The 20,988-nt window shown below is 36.6% G+C and overlaps 3 protein-coding genes across 3 annotated transcripts; 2 read left to right on the plus strand and 1 right to left on the minus strand.

Moving 5' to 3' along the window:
- Positions 1–156: 156 nt before the first annotated feature.
- Positions 157–19,161, minus strand: LOC112557065 (UPF0505 protein C16orf62-like). The gene is given in 28 exon segments (XM_025226695.1): positions 157–3,216; positions 3,452–3,597; positions 4,288–4,406; positions 4,793–4,958; positions 5,238–5,377; positions 5,599–5,713; positions 6,739–6,816; positions 7,167–7,291; positions 7,294–7,328; positions 7,766–7,846; positions 7,944–8,029; positions 8,292–8,435; positions 8,684–8,737; positions 9,160–9,276; positions 9,607–9,718; positions 9,919–10,088; positions 10,537–10,614; positions 12,753–12,846; positions 13,155–13,299; positions 13,497–13,574; positions 13,872–13,956; positions 15,515–15,643; positions 16,180–16,212; positions 16,214–16,260; positions 16,645–16,786; positions 18,217–18,429; positions 18,762–18,852; positions 19,098–19,161. Coding segments are annotated over 27 exon segments (2,775 nt in total). The 5' UTR covers positions 19,115–19,161; the 3' UTR covers positions 157–3,216; positions 3,452–3,516.
- On the plus strand, positions 19,147–20,057 carry LOC112557114 (mediator of RNA polymerase II transcription subunit 9-like). Its single transcript, XM_025226761.1, has 2 exons — positions 19,147–19,361; positions 19,816–20,057. Exons 1-2 carry the CDS (start codon positions 19,294–19,296, stop codon positions 20,036–20,038), a joined length of 291 nt encoding a protein of 96 aa, XP_025082546.1. The 5' UTR covers positions 19,147–19,293; the 3' UTR covers positions 20,039–20,057.
- On the plus strand, positions 20,053–20,977 carry LOC112557106 (gem-associated protein 6-like). The gene has a single exon (XM_025226749.1). The coding sequence runs from the start codon at positions 20,343–20,345 to the stop codon at positions 20,871–20,873; it is 531 nt and encodes a 176-aa protein (XP_025082534.1). The 5' UTR covers positions 20,053–20,342; the 3' UTR covers positions 20,874–20,977.
- The last annotated feature ends 11 nt before the right edge of the window (positions 20,978–20,988 follow it).

Raw genomic sequence — 20,988 nt, forward strand, 5'->3', positions numbered from 1 at the left:
TGTGTGATTATCATTTTCAACATTTTTCCCCCTTCATAGTTAATAAAAGAATAAAATGACTACAAGTTCAGGTGGTGAATAAGCCTTTTAAAACATTAACTTTTGTTACTTGCATTCAGAATTTACCTTCACACAATGTTGACAAAATAGTGTGTAGTCTTTTATATTTGTATTTACTGTTAAGGCAGGTTTCTTTGTGTACATTCCATTATTAAAAAAGTTGCTTATGACAGTACATATATGCCACACACAAAAAGTGTCAAAGTGGTGTACAGGTGAAGTGAAAAAATTTATAAAGATTTATCAAAAATCATGTTTAAATTGGTTTATAACAAAAAAGGCTGCATAGAGCAGTGAAATCATGTAAAGTGTTTTTTGAAGATGATAATGTCTTAAAAATAGCTTTCAACAGTAAATTATAAGAGGTATTTGTGTACCAGTAAAGGATGAGGCTTAAAAATACATTTGCCATATGCATCTGCAGCAAGTTTTTTTTTTTATTCTGGTCTGTCCCAAGATTAGATTTTGATTCCGAATCAAAGACTGAATTTGTAAAAAGTTCTCAAAACAAAGAATAAGTGAAATGGCATTCCTATAACTAAGGTATTAAAGACATTGGGAAAATATATAGTGATAAAACATTTTTTTAAAAATGTCTGCAACAGGGCACTAATTGAGTGGATAAGTTGAAATTGCATGCGCATTGTGTAAAAAGTGACATTAAAGATTTGCGGAAAATAGGCAGTATCAGAATACGCTATACATAAATTTCTAAAGCTTAGATGAGCCACAGACTGCATGATTCTCCTACCACTGACATATAACTCTATGGCTAGTTACATGGCAAGAACAAGACATGCACAAAATCCCAAAGTATTTTTCTTGGGAGAACTGAAGACCTGATAAGGATTTAACCATAACATCTCAAAATGTCCTGTAAAGACTTGTGAAGGCCAGTACAGTCAAGGCAGCAAATAGCTCAGTATAGGAAGAGCTATAGTGATAATCATCTAGGCCAGTGAGAATAGGATGAAAAAAAGAATCCTCTGTCCCATGTGGCATCTGGTGACTACGAGCTGGAGGCATAGTGTGCACATAAATGTAAAAAGTGAGGAAACCTCCAATGTCTATGTCCTAAGAGGAGTGGTGCTTCCACTGAGGTATCTGGACCTCCAATTCATTAGCTGCAGACTTGTATATTTTGGAGAAAGTGCTTCTAGAATGGTATAGCATACAAATGGGTATGCAAGATTTGACCTCCTGTCTTCCAGTTATCCCCTTCCTCGAATCATCATAATGAATTTGAAATCATGTAACATACCATAAATCTGTATTGGCTGCAAGTTCAGGGTAGATGGCTTGACTAAAGTCGAGTCATACATTTGCTGCTAATTTTACTCCAGTTTAAAACCATGCGAGCAATGTGATACACAGAATGTGCTGTGGAGATTTCAGCTGTACTTTACCATTGCTCATGATGTCCACCTCCCCTCATACTTATCTGCATGTTAAAACATGTTGTGTTCATTTTTGAGTGATTATAATAAGTACATTGGATATCTGCTGTATTTGTTGAGAAATTATGTTTTCCTTTAGTCAAGGCCAGATTATTTCTAAACTTGCATTGCAAAATGCTCAGATCACTAATGCAAACCTAATTAAATAAGGCAAACACAAGAAGGAGCTGCCAAGAAAGTTAAAGCCAATATGCAGAACAGGATACTGCTTTGAAAAAAAAATTCTATAATTTGAATCATATTTTGACCTTAGCATTAGGATGTGTAGTTTTTTGAAACAATATTCATATAACTTGATGTGTCTGATTTATCTCGATTTTAACAAGTGCAAACGATGTTAAAATTTACCTCATTTTTCACGAACAGTTTTCATGCTACATGCTTATCAACACAACCTTTAAGTTTACACTGAATGTCATAATTATTCCTAAAACGCATCTGATTCAGTAAGTGGCTGTGGCAGTCTTGTGGTGCGCACAATGGTTAGTAAGATTGGCTGCCCTGGGTTCAGATCTTGTCTCAGGCATGCTGTTCTTCTTCTGCATGTGGCATCTGTTTACAGGGCTAGCTGCTTTGCTGTGATATAGTCTTAGTTGCAGGCTCAGCTTAAAATACCAGTCCTCCTCAGAAAGTGGCTGCAACCCTTATTGGATGGCTTTATAAATCTTGTAATGGCTTGCACATGATTGTCAGTTCATGACATGTCCATTGTCACTGGATGTTAGAATGTTACTTTGTTACTATAGACTGGACGTTTAAGGGACACGTGAGAATTTTAATTTTAAATATTGAAATTGAGATTTTCTTGCATATTTAATTAATACATGTTTAAAATATTTTCTAAGAGCTATATGATATAAATTAAATATTGTACATTTTGGAGGTTTCATCAGTTTTTCTTTTTCAAATGATTCTTAACTGTCTTTTCATTGAAGGTTTGACAAAGAGATTTTCTATGAACGGAGGTTTGACTTCACTGTCGCAGGAGCTCTTTGCACCCTATTTGATAAAATCTAATAATTTATGCCGTCATAGCTTTAGCCTTCTGTGTGTCAGGCTTTGTCTCTCATCCAATACCTTCATCACAATTTGTGGATTGATACTGACATATTTTGATAAGCTTTATAAAATCATAATTGAATTAATGAGCAAGTACCTTAAGTGACAACATGAGTAGAACTAGTCCACACAGAATTTTGCCTTTAAGAAGGAATCATGGCACTGATATCCGATTTTCAACAAGTCAAAATTGGCATCGCATATTTCTTGCTTTTATATTAGGTCATGTTAAAATGTTTATTTTCATTTTGTCTTTTTTTTTGGAGGGCGGTGGGTAGGTAAACTGTCTCACCTTTCTCACTTTAACATGTAACATACATGTACCGGAGCACACTCAACAAACCACTTGCATGGTCATCATGTACATTCAATACATGTCTTAATTATAAAATCTTTCCAAGCCTCTCATATTTTAAGTTAAACCAACAATATAAAAAGAATGTCAGCGCTTCTGATTAAGCTCACATGAAGCTGCAAACTAGGTACATCATATATTGCATCAGCACACATTTGTTTCTAGATTTTAAACCGGTGGTTCCAACAAGCATTCTCAAGCATCCGTCTTCAGATGAGATAGCAGCAAGAGGAATCCTTTCTCTCCAGAGCCAGCCTTGGTTCTAACATACTGTGCAAGCCGAGACTGCAAATAAATGTTTTCAGCATTCAGGTTTGGAAATGCAGCGGCTTTTATAAAAAAGAAAGTTACTGTTTTATTATGTCAACTGATACATGCAAAGAATATGACAACAGAACTCCACACAAGGTCCAGATGTCAGTTTCTGAGTAAAAGCATTAGATGTCAATATTAGAAACTGAAGCATGTTAAGTGAGACGCATGGAAACTAGATGCATAAGGAATAAGAAGCAATTTTTACCATAGCTTTGCTATCAGCAGTTCCTGATCGTTGGATCAGATTCCACAAGTTGGCTGCTAGAGTGGTCATTGATGGATTGTCAAGGTTTCCATGACCCACAATTGTGCCAAGTAGTTCCATTGCAAGGGAAGTTTTTCTTTTTCAGTCTGCGCATGCAAAGGGCAAAGTAAAAGTTTATATATCATTAAGGAGTCAGGAGAGGATGTGACATTTAGAAAAATGAGGGAAAAAAAAATAAAAAAAATTAAGCACAAAATACAAAGCATAAAAAACCCTAAAAGGAATAACAACCCTCTTACTATTCCTCGGCTTCGAATCTTGTCTCTTACCTCCCCTTTGGTACATACACGAGCACAACTCTACAAGACTACATGCATCGCCATTTTAGAGAAAGTCTGATATAGTGAAAGGTATACTGATCAACACTGCAATTGTCTTGATAAAGACCCTATTATTGAACTAGATTATTGAGAGTGGCTGTAATGCCATTAATATTATCTGACACAAACCGTTAAGCTATGCCTATTAAAATTGTATAGGCATTTACAGGATTCATCAATTTGTACAAAATCTTTAACATCCACACAAAACAAAAGAAGTGACGAAGAGGACTTATGTGTTTCTTATTTCACTCTGATTTCATATCCATTTAAAATTTTTTTTAAATCTACATGTAGTTTTGAAAATTAGACACAAATATGGAACGTTTGACACAGATTGCAACTGTAATAAGACAGATGACATTTACAATTGTACCCACATTTATGTTCTCTACTGTGACTTGCCCAGGAAAAAAAATTCTCTTTAAAGTATCATGTACAAAACATATTACTTGCCTCAGGTGAAGACAATGTCTTGAGGTGTGAGAGAATCTGATTCAGCAAAGTGTCGCCAACACTTTTAACTTCAGCCAAAAACTTAGGGTCAGACCCATACATTGCATCATTTGAGTCCACTGTAGAAATTCACACCAAACACAAGAGTAGCATCCATACATGAATAACATGCATTAAGGCTGCTTGAACAGAGTAAGGAAAACATTTTTACAAGATATTGCAGTCAGATGACCACTTTGTAATCTGCTTGTATTTCAGATGAGTTTTTTTAAAAAATAGTAGAAACAATAATAGCAATCTATTAACCTCAGTAGTCTGAGGATCCAAACTATTTGGTTCAGCAGTGTTTGTAGAGGTTATAATGGCCTACCCTTTGATATCTGGCACAGTGGGTGTAAAATTATCTTTTGAACAAATTCACAGAAATTAATGCAGTTAGCTAGATGGATCTACCATATCATTTGAGATCAGAATGGATCAATACAAGAAAAAGTTGTAAAATCACCTTTGTCTGCATGATATATATACTGTTCCTGGCTGTAAGCTGACAAAACTGCCAAAACACGCACATAGACAAGGATGCGTGAGTCTGAGTTTTGGTCCCAAGTATAATCTTGCAGGATGTTAAGCAGTCCACGCAAAAGGTACAAAACCCCAGTGTCAGGATTATCCTGTTGAAAGAATGATGCTCTCTAACACATGGCAATAAATGTGTTCTATAAAACATACCTATCAAAATACATTTTTTGAGGGGTTCGGTTAGTCCAAACCCTCTGACTTTGAGCATCCTTGTTGCCTGGGCTATGAACAATGTTAGTAAGAAAAGTGAAAGAGATTAAACACTTTAAAAAGACTGACTGCTCACACATCAAAGTTATTACTTATCTTGAGCTCTACAAACAGCCTCATAAACTCTTAGCAGTAAGCCACACTGCCTGTGAAACTCTTACTGGTGTGATCAGCAGTGTTGACACAAGGTTACTCAAGTATTCAACCAGCAAAGGCTCACTAGAACGGACTTTGCCCTCCATGTCCAATGTACGAGGAAGTTCAGGAATGCGAGAAATGGCTGCCTTAAAAAAGGCATCGGCTGCAAACATAAATTTAATAAAATAATGTTAAAATCATAGACACCACATGCACACACTTTTAAAACAATACCCATGAGATGCTGTGCATGCTTTTCCAATGGAAAACTGAAGGTTTGTAATCAATGAGATCCTTTCCTTATGTTGGATGAAAAAAAAGTTGCTATAGCTGTGTGCAAGAGATTGTGTTTCAAGATTCAAAACTGGTGCAATGGGCTTTTACCTTGGGAGAAGCACTGGTTGACCAAAGCTACTTGGCCTGACACTAGGTACAGCTGCAGCTGTGCAGAGACAGACTGCAGTGATGGGATTGTGATGAAGCTGTATGCTGCACAAGCCTTTGAACAAACACAGAGAGGAAGTTGAATGGATCCCCATCACCAAAACTGAATTCATTGTTGTAGCAGCAGAATTAGTAGTAGTAATAACAATTACAGTATTTGTAAAGGGCCTATTCTTGCAGCAACAATTCAAGGTACACGTATAAAATCATGCATGCACAATTACATACCACTCATACACACATAAAATAGAATATAAATATATATGAAAAATAAATACAATAATGTGTAGACAGTCTGACCCTTTAGGAAGATAAGAGCTGTGGTAAGAGCAAAAAAGGTTTTCAGTGAGGTTTTGAAAGAAGAGTGGGTTTCTGGCAAATCTGAAGGTACAATTTGTTCCAGGTGAGTTAGCCTGAGATAGAAAAACAGTATGGACAAACATACCAATTCTGGTTCAAATGCAAAGATGGAGGGGACTGGAAAAGGATTGGAGAAAACAAGGTGGAATGTAGATCTGGTGAGGTGAATAAGCAGGCAGAAGCAAGACACTTGTAACAGAAGACATTGACTTGAATGTGTTTAGATACTGGGAGCCAGTTTAAATTTCTTACTAAAAATGAGGTGAACTTCTCTACTTTGAACACAAAAACTTGAAAAAGGTAAGAGTCAGGAAGACCAGCAAGAAGACAGCTGGATTAGTCAATGCCAGAAAAGATGAAGGAACAAGTTTAATGGTAACATCAGTTGAAAGATGTTCCTAGATCTGGCTAATGTAATGGAGTATGTCTTGGCAGAACAAGATATAAAGATGAGAAACTTCTTCAAATATGACACTCAGGTTCTCAGCAGAATAAGAAATATGAATGATAATAGTATGACTGATGAAGATTAATGGATGATAGATAATTGATGATAATGATAATCCCAGCATGCCATGCTCTCCGTGCTTCACATTATCAGGTCGTGAATATGGAGTACAACTGATAGGAAAAGGGTGAAAAATAATTGTACTCGAGTATCTAGTAGTAGTAATAATATTCCTAATAGTCCATCTGAAACATTATTTTTTGCATACTAACCCTAACAAAGGCAGCTGTTTTCCGAGAGTGACTGCCTTTGACCACGCTTCTTGTTTCCATGGAGAGACTGTTTACACTCTGAAGCATCAGAAAGACCAGTCTCTCTAAAGAATAAATAACTACTTATACTGACACTACACAAACATATGTCCACTGTTTAAGTAAGGATGCTTTCTTTTAAGGAAAAATATATGCATGCCCATGTGTGTGTGCGCGCTTGCAGATATCCATGCCCATCCACACATGTATGTATACGTCAATCTTCCTACTCACCAAACTTCTGCACAGGATCATAGACCTCAATTCGAAATATTTCTTATCTTTAATAGATGCCATTCACATTAATACTCTATGGTTTATCCAGCTTCTCATGCTAAACATATACTTTGTTCACGTGTTACAAAACAGCATCTGGCAGTAAGACTTGCCTGTATGAGTGTTATCAGAACTGTATCCAGATTGCTAAAGGATGCTCTGGCCTCTACATAAAAACTTAGCTGCTGTTCAAAGTCCCTCCCAAAGGACACACGTCTAATAAAAGCACACAGAAGACCCCAAGGATTCGCTTTTCATCATCCAGAGTCAGGGCACTGGAAATCAGCACAATGATGAGTATTAAGAAATGGTGAAAATGCTACTTCTACAACTTGTAGATGTATTTCTTTTGAACAAAGATCTTGAATGCTCTCCCAAAAATGCGCCATCCTTTGAAATAAATCTAGCAGGTGTCTACAATTTACAATCCAGAAATTACTTTCTTAGACCTAAGAATTAAAGTTTCAGGGGACTTTTTTCACAATAGCTGGACATATATGGTATTATGTATCAAGGCAAGTTAGACCCATGTTAAAAATAGGTTCTGTCAGCCAAACGATCATTAAAAGCTGGTGCAATATTTAGCCTGCCATCTTGTATTTACAATTACAGGATATGTTCATGCATGACAAGACTTTGTCATGAGATACAAATACTATCTTTGTCAAAAGGAAACTCAATAATTTCTAATCTGATTCATATGGTGACTTACTTGACAGAATCGTGAACGGTTTTACTCAAAAACATCATAGCATTGATGACGACTGGATCATTAACTGGTTCTTGCTGGTGCCTGTCACATCACACACATTTTTCATCAGATTAAAAACAAACTGTTATTACAGCAATAGTAATAGCAATAAAGCTAAAGCTTTTATGTCAGTCCCTACCTGCTAAAAGCTTCAAGTACATTCTTGCAAACCTCCACTTTGATGGACTCCCTTTGAAACATGTCTAGGAAAGGAAGAAATTTTTCCTGTAATCAAAAGATTAGTAAGATTCTGACATCAGTCTGAGTACTTCAAAAACATCTTAATCAGTTACACAGTGATTCTTAATTCAAATCAGTTTAACATTCTTCCCCTGGGGTGTTTACTGGGGTGTTTGATAGCGAGACTCTGATTCTCAATCATGTTGTCAACATTCAAGACCAATACCATAGGTACATTTACAAGGGGCTTTCTTTGCAAAAACAAAAGTATATTTAGCAAAGGATAAACATATCAGTCATCACCAACCAAGGCAAACAGTTGTGAGAAGTTGTATATATGGGTCAGAATTTTGATGACCACAGATTGAAGTCGTGGGTAATGCTCTTCAAAAGCCCGGTCAGGTGTCATATGCTTGATGATATCAGCCAAGACTGTGTTGACTTCCCTTCTCTGTAACACAACATGGTGACACCATGACAGATTCACCTCTCTTCCATAGAATGAGCAACACCACCAACCTTTTATTTCATTTATTGTCATTTATTGCTCTTCTCAGAAGTCCTTCATTGCTGATCCTGAAATTTCCTATTTTAGTAAATGTCCATTATGGCAACACACAATTCATGCTTTAATCTCAAATATCATCAGGTGACCTATGGTTATTCAAAGTTAAGATGATGATTTAAAGAAAAACTTACCCCAAAGTGTTTGACAACAAATTCTATCCACACTTCTGCACATGCAATATAATCCTGAAAGTGAAAAAAAAAACTCACACCAGCTTTTTCACTTCCAACAATAAAGACTTATACATGTAATATGAATGTCTGCAAAATTCCTCATTAAGAAGGGGCGGTCAGGTGCGCAATGATTAGTGCCTGTCGCCAAGACAGTGAGGTTTGGCTGTCCTGAGTTCAGCTTTTGCCTCGGGTACGCTGTTCTTTCTCTGCATATAGCATATGTTTACAAGGTCGGCTGCCTTGCCAAGATATAGCCTTAATGAGGCTTACAAGGTCAGTGTAAAACACCAATACCATCCCCTTCCTTATTAAGGAAATATGTCCAGAAATTTATCTTTGAAATAAGTAGTTAGGTAGACAGGTTGGTTAATTAGTTGGTTGATTATAAATAAAATTACAGATGTAAGATCAAAACTGGAAAGCATGGGACTCACCCCTGGATTTTTGAGTTTGACAACAGCCTTCCAAACTTCATTAAGTACATTCAGTTTTTGTTCCTCTGGTGGGTCAGCCATAGCCAGACAACGCCCCAGGGTTTGATGCAGAAGATGCTAATATCAAATAAATGCAATATACAATAATTTTTTTTAAAACGGTAACTAAAATGTTATTTACAGTCTAAACCCTATCAAACCTCATTCATAGCTTAGTATACTTCTTTTTCACTAAGAGAATTCACAGAGCTATAATACAAATATAAAATACTACATATACTTCAAAACTTGGCATACCTCTATAATGATAATAATGATGGCAATGACAATATTTTTTTATCCTTGCAGAAATTGTGGATCTGCATGTGCATGAGTATTAATACTTGCACATATGGGTGCATGAACTTACATAAGCCCACAAGTGAATGTGCATGACTGAACACTTACTTTTGGAAATCCTGTGTCCTCGCAGTCCCTGATAAGTTCAGTGAAGTGAAGAGCTCTGTTAGCAATAAACTGTGGATGGAATGCTGACATAATAGAATTGAGCAGCAATGCACTGCAAAAATAGAATAAAAGAAACAAGCTTAATTTTTCCATGGATAACTGTAGTATCATAACTGATAGGCAAAAAATGGGAATGAAACAATCCTTTCATCAAATGAAAAAAAAAATATGAACATATAACAAAAAAGGAGTGTTATAAACCAATAAACTACTTTAAGTCCTTGAAGTATGTTCTCAGTATAATGATCTTACTTGTTACAATGAAGCTTGCATTTATCTAAAGTAGTGGTCAATGTCACTTCAGACGCATGATAGGCCAGGCACTGTAAAATCCAGTCCAATGCTGGTGAGAAGAGAGTCAGATACTGGGGCATTTCCAGCTTTTGTGTAGCCAGAATGTTTTGAACACTGTCCCCTTGCACCTGATCAAACATGCCATTCAGCCATTGACAGTAAAATGGGAAGCTTCTTAGAATATCACAGCAACAATGATTTTGAGGATCATTGTAAAAACATGTTTATTTTTCAACAAAAAAGTATGGATTTAATTTTTGTTTAAAAACAAAGCTATTAGAACTTTCTTAGCTAGCCACTCTAAATTCAATCACCAGCTTTTGCCTATTTTGGTAATCAGCACATTTGTGGAAATCTGATATGTAAGCAATCTAAGAAGAACTGATGGACAGAAGAGCCAAAGAAAGGCTTTCATAAGTGTCAGAAATGATAAAGGAATCTGCTAACTATACCAAAATAAAAGAAAATGTAGAGAAAGACTATGCTGTTATTCAATATGCAAATAAAATACAAGACTTCAACTGATTAGTGATTGAGGAACAGTATGTTGTACAAAATTATAAAAATATATCTTACCTGCACAAATGATGTCAGAAAGTCATCAAAACATGGCAGGACATGGTCTCTTATGCCAGGTGCTATCTGAACACCTACCTGATAATAAGTATAAAAACGTCCTTAAATTGTATACAAAATGAGAAGAAATCAACACAACCAAAGATACAAAGTAGAAAGTTTTACTAATATATTAATGTAGACTAATGTATTTGTATTTTCTGTCAAATATGCAAATACAAAAAAATAACACTGATCAAAATCTTTTATACAAAAGTATGTTACTGAAATAAAATTAGTCATTTCTTATCAATTTTGATGTGCTCAACAAGAATATGACAATCAAAATGCAAAATTGTCTCTAGCTAATCTGTAATAATTACTGTGTACATCATGAAATGCGTGCTAATAGTAATTGACCTATGGTTAATACCTGTTAAAAAAAAAAAAATCAAGTCATAGACTATGTCTTAGATTTCTTTGCCTGTCCCTTGTACAGCTGTTTGGGAGCATCTCTGGGGAGTGTTCCAGCAGTAATCAGCCAGCATGGTAGTGGACAATTTTCCCTGGTATCTTCTCTCCATTGACGAAATATCTTGATGAAAATATTTGCCATGTTCATCAATAAACATACCACAGTTGTCAGGAAGAATCCGGATGGGAATGACGGCAGGGGCTGTCTTCTACTAGTTCCTTGTAGTTTTTTGCCCTAACATTCCCAAGAAAGTTTGTAGACACTAGGCTTGTTGCACATAACCCTGCAGCAAGTTGTTTGGTCATCTTTGAAGAGCTCTTGAATCTGAAGACCCACAAAAACTCCCTCTTTAATCTTTGCCTCCCTGAGTTGACAGAATTTTTCATGCAGGTATCATACCTGGCAAAGTCCAGTCCATGGCTTTCATGAAGCTCTTCATCAAACCTAGTTTGATGTGAAGGAGCAGTAGCAGGATTTTGTGAGCCTTGACCAAGAGCTGGGTGCTAGATATTCTTCTCTCCGACTGCTACATTTTGTCTGCGAGTCCATTTCTTCCGCAAGTAGTACAATTCCCTTGCTCGGCTCTTCCAATCACATAAGAAACACATATATTTTGTATATCCCCGCTGCAGTTCTGTTAAAAGGACAACTATCTTCAAATCATCACAGAGGTGCCAGCTGTACTTGTTAATGGAATTCAGTAGCTGCTTTGAGTTATCATCTCTCTTTCTATGTGGATAGCATGTGCTACTGGAATAGATAGAGGACAGTTTCCATTTTGCAAAAGTACAGCCTTAAGACTCAGTTTTGAAGAGTCTACAAATAGTCTCTATTCTTGTGGGTCATGAGTGATTTCTAAGGAACTCATGAAGCCCTCAATATTGGAACAGAAAAACTCTAACTGCTAGTGAAACTTTCAATATGAAGTAATTGTGACATATTCTAGAACAGGGATGCCCAACCTACGGCCCGCGACGCGGTGCCATATCCGGCCTGCGAAACTTCTGCCCACAGTGCATGAAATCGGCATTTCAGTAATAAAAAAAGATGGTATTGATGGTCTTTTTTCTATTCAACCACTGTGAAAGTTGTGTTGCACATGAAGCACAGCATATACGCGAGCCCAAGGCTTGTCTTGGTAATCAATCTTACATCTGAAGTAAAGATGATATGCCTTCTTCAGCTGAGAAGCGATACTTTGTTCTAGTTGGCAAATGTCACAAATACAGCAAAAAGTATCCACAGTATTAATGCCCTTTTAAGGCATTAGTGCTCTGTATTGTAACTAAATAGATAAAATAATAACAGTTTTATGTAACAGTAGCTTAAACTGTATCCCACAAAGTCTAAAATATTTTAAATGCTCAACCTTTCTGACTAAGCTTTATATAGCCACTGTTGACATCAGCTTACTTCAGCAGCTGCCTGCCAGTAGTATGCATTGTATCAGAAAATGATGAAGTAAACTCTGGATGATGTGTGCATGATCGTATATGTGATGCAATATCACATCATTCTAGGCTTATTTAGGATGGTGTTACAGTCCAACTGGATAAATGTACACAGTAAAACATAGAAAATGAACTATATCAAATACCTTCAAAATGTGAGCCAATAAAAATGTATCATGGTCATATTCTGTGTTCAGCACACCAAAATACTACAGATTAAGACCTTTTTAAGTCAGCAATAATTTCAGTGTTGACCAGTGTAATATGTGAGTGACTAGACTAAGCAATAAATTACCAATAAAGATACTAACCCGCAAGAGATAACAACGGGCATAAACAGAAACAAGTGGATCACCAATACCACGTGTCATCACTGCTAACCTCTTGAGTGCTTCCGCATGCTCTCTAGAGAGAAAATATTTCTACATGTCACAGATTTTTGTTTAATGTGACAAATCTTACAGAGTAGGAAATTAAAGGGTTTATTTATTCGTTACATATTGTCAAAAAGAAATATTGTGACAAAGAATAATTCAATATTTTGTTGAATTCACATAAATTAGTATACATTAATTGTAAAGTGTTCAAATTGATGGATAGCATGACCTATGTGATCAAGTTCTAAACTGTGTGCTTTTCTCTATCCTTAAAATGGTTTTTAATAAGGAGTACCAATAGCTGGTGATCAAAATCATTCATGATGCATCACTTACCCAGTTGACAAAAAGTTGTAGGATTTGAGGATAGCACACTCCACATAGAACCGAGGAATGAGTTCACGAATAGAAGCAATTTTAAAAAACCAATTTCTACAAGTCTCTTTTGCAGATTCTGGCACATCAGCAGGAGTAAAATTATCTGTAAAAGAAATCAATCAATGGTGAAGTTAGGGACATGAATGTATAAGATAATAACAAATACAAGCAATTTAAAATTTATGCCACATTTCATCTTTCAAATTAGAGATTTATTTCTAAGTCAAGGAGGAATTAGATTCCCTAACAAAATAACACAAAAGAAATGGTTAAAATATCTAGTTACATTTCTTCACAAACCTGGCAATCGCACTGGCTTTATACTGCCAGAAGGAAAGTACTGAGCTTTTTCTCGCAATCGGTCATACACCAACCGTCCTGGCCACAAAAAAGTTTATCAAATATCAACACCAGTTGACTGGAGGGTACATACACTGCACTGTCAAAAGAGCTAACTGTTAGAGTGTCCTTTCATTCTGCATAATTATATTTAACATATTGTTAATGTAAATGCTTAGTGTAATAATACTTCTATCACATATTTCAAAATTAAAAAAAGACAAATACAAATATTATCCTTAAAAAGGATATTAACAAAAGCTATCAACAGCTGTAAAGACTACAGTTAAACTGCTTTCTCACCACTGTCAACTCACCGAAAATTAGTCAACTTACCGAAAGTGTCTAGAATATCAGTGATGAGGACAAACTTGCTAGGGTAAAAAGGAATGACTGAAGTATCTGCCAAAAGTTTGGAACACTGTCAGATCAAACAAAATAAATGTGCTTTTATAATCTGATTTCTTCAGATCTGCAATTATACAAATATTCTGGCATATTTATAGTATGTGAAATGAGTGAAAATTTAAGACTCAAGGCGTTTTACATTAGACATGCAAGAACATCATATTAATTTATTCATAAAATAATTAACTAATATACATTATATTAATAAATAAAAGAAGTAGAAAAATGTTATTGATAGGTGTCATGGAACAGGCATTCCTCCTTTCTTTAGTGATCCTTATCCTTATAGGATCCAGCAGACCCTGCAGGAAGAGGAGGTGCAAAAAATTAGGGAACAGATGGATATGGAAGACATGCTACTGACAGCAGAGTCTGATATAAAACTTTCCAACATGTCACTGTGATGTAGGTAGTGGCTAAGTTCTGTTGTAAAACACAATAACAATGATCAACTTTATTTGTCCCAGTGGGTAATTTGAAAATAGGAAGGTAATACAAACGTAAAGTTCGTTGCAAGGTTTAGCAATGAAAAAAGAAGGCAAGACAATTATACATATATTATAAAACAAACACCAAACTTACATAAAGAATAATCATGTGCACACCTACAACATTACACACACGCACACACCACTGACACTTCATCTGCATAGAGTAAGTCTAGCATGCGTCTTGGGCTTATCCAAATGTTTGTACAGTGTGTTCAGAATGAACAACTTGGCATCGTCAACACCCCTCTCCTTCCTACAAGCAAATTGTGATGGGAGACTGACAATAGCTCGATATCTGGAGTGCAGATTGTTTCACGCACTACAACAGTTTTACAGTGCCTTTCATGGACATACAAGCAAGCATCCCCCTCTGGTGGATTTACTGGTAATAGTTGCTGAGCAGTCGCAGCGATTTGGGAGACCAAATCCTATAGGCACATTTCGGTGCACGCAAAGAGACAGCCTCGCGATACTCCTTCATGACTGCATGTTGGCGAGTAGCACGGTGGCATTCGCTGGACTGCAACATCCAAAGACAGACACTAATCAACACCACAATTCCAAAATTTGTGAACTTGCACATTTTCCCAGAGGTCCCATCCATCACTGTGCATGAAATGAATAAAAAACCTAAAAAACTACACTGACTAGATTATGCAAATAGTGAGCACATGGTTCCCTGTTGCCCCATGTGTGTGAGCACCCTTGGCCAACATGTCACTGTGATGTAGCAGGGCTTCTGGTTACGCAAAAAATTGCGTACAGTACGCATTAAAAGTTCGGAGACCCCTTCAGTTTTCGTCAATGGGGTCCCTTCAAATTTCTTAAAAATCTGAAGAAGGGTCCCTCCAGCCTTAGCAGAAGCCCTGATGTAGGTAGTGGCTAAGTTCTGTTGTAAAACATAATGGTCTGGTGTATGGACTTGGAAACCTCAGGACATAGATTCAGGCCAGACAAGTGAACAATTCTGTGCAACACCTTGACAGCAGCAGCTGCAGTGCCTGCATCGGCAAAACCATGGACAAACTGACAGAAACAGTAAAGGCAATAATACATACCAAAATAAATGTTTTAAAATACCTGAATGGCAATTTTCAAAGACTTAACACGCTGATCCTGGTCCCATGCAGAAATGAGGGCTTGGTTCAGCTCCTCTATTCGTTTCACATACTCCTGTTGGCTCAGGTTCATCATTTCCTTCACAGACCCCTGAAAACGCATAAGTGCACCCATGGTCCAATGTATATTCCATTTCCCTGTACTACCACTCCTTTACTCTTAATTTGCATCAGACTCTATCAGTCTTAATATTGTTTCTCTCTCAAGGTCCCCTGTCCCCTCATCAGACCATGTGCTTATTATGTAGGCTTGACAACAATGATTCCTTTCCTAAGACTGTATATATGGGTCTGTGGTGTTTGTGTAACTGTTGGGTATTGGGTGATGGAAGATGGATATTTTTCAGATAGTAAACCTTTAAATAGTATGTAAAGCACTGTGAGCCTGACTTCAGTTGGGAACAGCATTATATAAGTTCTCTGATTATTAATTACATTGCTTTATTTACTTAAAAGTGAAAGCATGTACAGAATGTACAGAATCTAGACTGAATTTGTTCTATAAAGCAGCGTAATGTCTGAAATACTGTGCAGTAATAAAGAAGCACAGTGTACACTCCAGTCAGAGATTCAGTTCAGTTCTGCAGCTCAAAACTGATGGCGATTAAAATTATTGAAAATAATCACCTCTTCAAAATCATCAAGCTGCTCCAAACGGTTTGCGAACCTTATCTGTGACTGTAACTTGTTGCTGTGCCTTAATAACCACTGTAACAGTTCAGTACATGCAGTTTTAACTGATAAACTTCCACATTCAAATGATCTAAAATGGAGCTATTCTAGGAGAAACAACAGTTGTTAATTTTTTACCTAAAAGCTATAATCAAACCAATGCTGTAGATGGTGATGTGTTCAGTTACAATGAGGTGCATGATTAGAATTAGAACTTGTGTGCTGGGATATTTTTTACTTTCTAATAGTGCAGTAAACTCTGTTTTGCATTGGAAATAATTAAATATGAAATTTAAGAACACCTCAACCGTGCAGAAATGATTGTTTGTACTTCCCTGACAAAATATTTAATGATACAAAGACAGAAGAAAGTAATAAAATAAATGTAATTGACCTGAGATTAAGAAAAACAGTGATTACCTTTTTCTTTGTCACCTGCTGAAAGAAAGCTTGTTGTGATGGAAAGCTTCTCTGATGTTGTATATTTTGCCAGAATTCCTGCTTTTTTTGCTGACCATGGTTCAAAAGATTCATCCATATTGTCATCGTTTCCATCATCCTTCTGTTGTCATTTATAACAATGAAAGGTTACTTTTAAGTGTTTGCAAGCATGTTACATCAGTGTGCCCTGAATGGTCTTGAATATGGCATTCCAAAGGGTTTCTCATCATAAATGAGAAAGAGAAAATACTATCACACAAAACACTCTTTTTTAACACCACAAATACAGAGGTAATGCAAATGCCCAATGACTATGTCCGTAGGTGCATAGGAGCACTCTCTCTCTCTCATACACACAGTCATATATTCTGCACATAAAACATTCCGGAAACACTTCCAAATAAAATAAAACATCTTAAACACTATAATTATAGATTAACAAACTTAATTCCCACTTTTGTTACCATGAACCATTTGTCAGTAACTCAGATTTATAATTTATTAGATCTTGTGGCAGCTTGTTCATAGGTATAAATGTCCGTAACTTGGATATTCATTAATCAGGAACTACCTGAATTATAAATATACACATGCAGCTGAGTCATATCTAACCAGTAGTATACCCCATAACATTACAAAAATTAAGCATAACCTTATAAATAAAGCAGACTGTGGAAATGTGTGTGTGCGGGGAGGAAGGGGGGCATATCTGATCACACTCCACTGTTTGATCCTTACCAAGACTGGCAGGAATATTTGCTAGAGAAGATCATAGGCTATGTTTGGTAGCTGTACACAATGCCTGAGTTTGTTTATTTTCTGTATTCTAAGATTGTATTGCAGGCTCAAGATAAAAAAAAATGAATGCATTTTTAAAAATTAAGAATAAACATGAACATCATAATTTGAGAAAGTATCCTAAGACAGTGAAAGAAAGAGAGTGAGGGCCAGTAGAGAGATAGGAGCAAAGGAGAAATCAAGGAGGAAATGAGCTAGCATACAAAGTTGCAAAAAAAAAGAGAGAGAGAGGGTGGGAGGGAGATAAAGGGATGGGAGAAAAGAAGCAGGCACAGAGAAAGAAAGAGAGAAACAAAGAGAGAGGAATGGGGAAGCAAGAAAGATGCTGGCAAACACCATCATTTTTTATTTTTCCCTTCATTCAAAATGTTGAGCCCCCATTGCTGAACAAGAAGTGTCAGCCTATGACATTATAGGATATAAAAAATACAAGTGTTCCACCATTTTGCTACACTGATGCTGCACATTAATATGCTTGATGTGAATGACAGATTAAAATCAGATGATAAAATCACAGATGGTTGTGTTAACAGAAGAAAGCAGCCTAGGAAACTGAGTATTCATAGCTAGTGTTTTCTAACATACACTACAGCAGGCATGTCAGACTGAGGGTCTCCCGAGGGCCGCATGGATCATAGTTGTATTCTCATGAGGGCACAGTGTCTGTGGGCCATGTGTTTGACATATCTGAACTTCACCATGAGAGACCAAACAAGTAGGCAGGTGTGCAAGCTTATACACAATTAAAATGACCTTGCTACTGTTGCTTCTTGGCTTGACAACAGTCTCAGCTTCTGCTGCAAGTCTAGATAATGGATCAGCTCCTTCAAAGGCCAGACTGACCCCACCATCAGCACTCAGTGGGTCAAGTCCTCCACTCAAAGGATCTACAAAATCATCTGTTGCAACTGCCTTTGAACCTCTTGCTGGTGTTCCTTTAGCATCTGTAGATCGTATTTCTGTAACCTGAATATCACAAATAAACATAAGCCACATACATTTTTATTTGTCCACAAGTGAAAAAAAATTCCTTTCATTTGTCAACAAAATGTAGGATTTAATTCTACTCCTATTGCCATAAACTTAATTCAAGTCTGCTCAGCTACCAGTTAATAACATACACAATATATTTGGTATATTCTCTAATACGTTATTACGCTCTTCAATCTCTTTTCTCAAAATTCATGAATGTGAAAGTAATAATTTATGTTTAACTCATGCTGCGTGGTGGAATGCCCCTGCCATTATATTATCACAAGAGTACACCAGTCCTTGATCTACCTTGCTTAGAAACTTACAGTGATTCCTCTCAAAGGATGCGAGAGAGTAAGTTGACTTTGAAGTGACTTCTGCTGAAGTTCGAGTTCGTAATTTCTTGGCCGGGCGAACCTGTAAAATAACAGCGTATTCTGTTTTGATTGACTAGATTCGACTACGCGTGCAGACGACGTTTGCTGGCGAACACACCCCCAAACATTCTACTTTTGTAATGACACTAACTATCAATGCTGATTTTAAAAGAAATAAAAAGCTTGTGTAATATATTCTTAATGTTGTAAAAACTGGGTGTGTTTGTATGCTTAAGGCAACTTTTCTGGTTAATAAACAAATATTACTCCAACTGATATACCAACCATTCATAGGCCGCCATCTTGGGTCACGGGAACTTCACCTGGACCGAAAAACATGAGAGATAAGAAAAAAGCTAACCAAAATATTAAATTTTCCGTACATTAAAAAACGTTTTCATCATTTGAAAGAGATATTACACAATATAATTAACCATTTAATGTCTCTCTGTCACAAAAGGGGAAATAATTCCGAAACATTATGGCGTCGAGCTCTCCCGCCGAGAACGAATTGAACCTTCTACCAGCAGTTTATGATGTAATTCGAAGGTAAACCGATAATGATAGACTGGATGGTATATTTTTATAAGTTGACTGAACGCGATATTGTGTTTAACTTTCAAATTTTTACCATTATGTCTGTTAGAATTACAGCCCATGAGTCGAATAGCTTGTTCACTGTACTTGGTGGTGGTGGTCGCACCGGGAGTACCGTTCAATATGAGACAGTGACTGAATGAACTTGATAAGCCAAATAATCTAACTAGTAACTATGATCTAATGGAGCAGTCATTGCAGGTAATAAGGGTCACTAGCATGGAGTAAGGACATATCTATTCGATTGTGTACCGACTGCCTCCCATTCCAGTCAGTTTGCTTCGTTGCCATTTAAATTAACTACGCTGCTTTGATTATGGTTAATAGATCTGACCTTACACTATGGCACTGTCACTTCAGCCTTGTTCAGAGTGCTATCTGTAACATATCTTCTTATATTTTGCAGTATTGAAAAAGAATCACCAGACTTAAATCAGGTGAATCAGAAGCTGAATGAGTTAAAAACACAGTTTCAAAAAGCAAGGGAATGCGCAGAAAAACTACCAGGTGTCCAATACAGCAAAGAAGAACAGCTGAAACGCGTTGCAGTTCTCCATAAACAGCTTGAACTGAAGACAAAACTTCTCCAAAAATACAAATCTAAAGGTTCGTTTGATATCAGCAAATAAATTTCAAGAGGAAAAAGAGTGAAACATTTTCTGTTTTCCTGCTCGTCTTATGCCAGCTATGCTGTTACAACCTAAACATGGTTGTGAATGCTGAAACAGTTAGAAGGTGAAATAAAATTCATGAAATAAAAAGTATTCCCTAAGGAATGACTGCATACATAATTTTATTGCTCAAAAATATGAACCCAGAAATAGAATTTAAAATTTGAAGCTTTCAGGTTTCAGTCAGTTGCTTGATTTGGGTGTGTTAAAGATTCTGTAGCTTTGTTTTTCACTTACTCCAACTGTACACCTGACTGCAATCATGGAAGTGGAAAACAGCTCAGAGACACATCCAATATTTCTTCGAGATCCTGATGAGTGGTTACAGTATGTGTATAAACATGTAAGTGTGGTGACAGAAGATGATGACGAACATGTTGGGTGGCTTTACACTGTTGACCCTGTTTCTGAATCATTTGTGCTTGTCCATTTCCTGGAAGAGAATGTGCAGCTGTCCATTCTCTTGGGTTCATCCATCACAAAAGTGACAGTTTTAGCCGATGCTGGAGTAGGGGTCAAAGAAAAACTGGATGCTTTGTTTCGCCCAAAGGCTGAAGCAGAGATTTCAGAAGATGAGCTGAAGGCCAGAAAGCAGAAATTAAAAATGTGGCTAGAAAAAAACCGCTTACCTGTTCAATTGACAGGAGACAATTCTGAGATTTTATCCATCTCAGATGCTCTTATAATCCAGCCACCATATGGTGAAAACAATTGTCACAGTATGAATGAAATCATTCTTGGACGCATTCAGGGTCTGATAAAAAGCATGCCTGAAGATCATGACAAGTGGTAAACATTGTGTTGCAGTTTATACATTCTAGCACTAATAAAGTCTGACACATTTTGGTGTTGAAGACATTGATATCTAAGAGCAGTAAATAAACTTTCAAGATGAATGTTGATTCTTT

This window comes from Pomacea canaliculata, linkage group LG1, assembly GCF_003073045.1.
Source record: "Pomacea canaliculata isolate SZHN2017 linkage group LG1, ASM307304v1, whole genome shotgun sequence".
Lineage (NCBI taxonomy): Eukaryota > Metazoa > Mollusca > Gastropoda > Architaenioglossa > Ampullariidae > Pomacea > Pomacea canaliculata.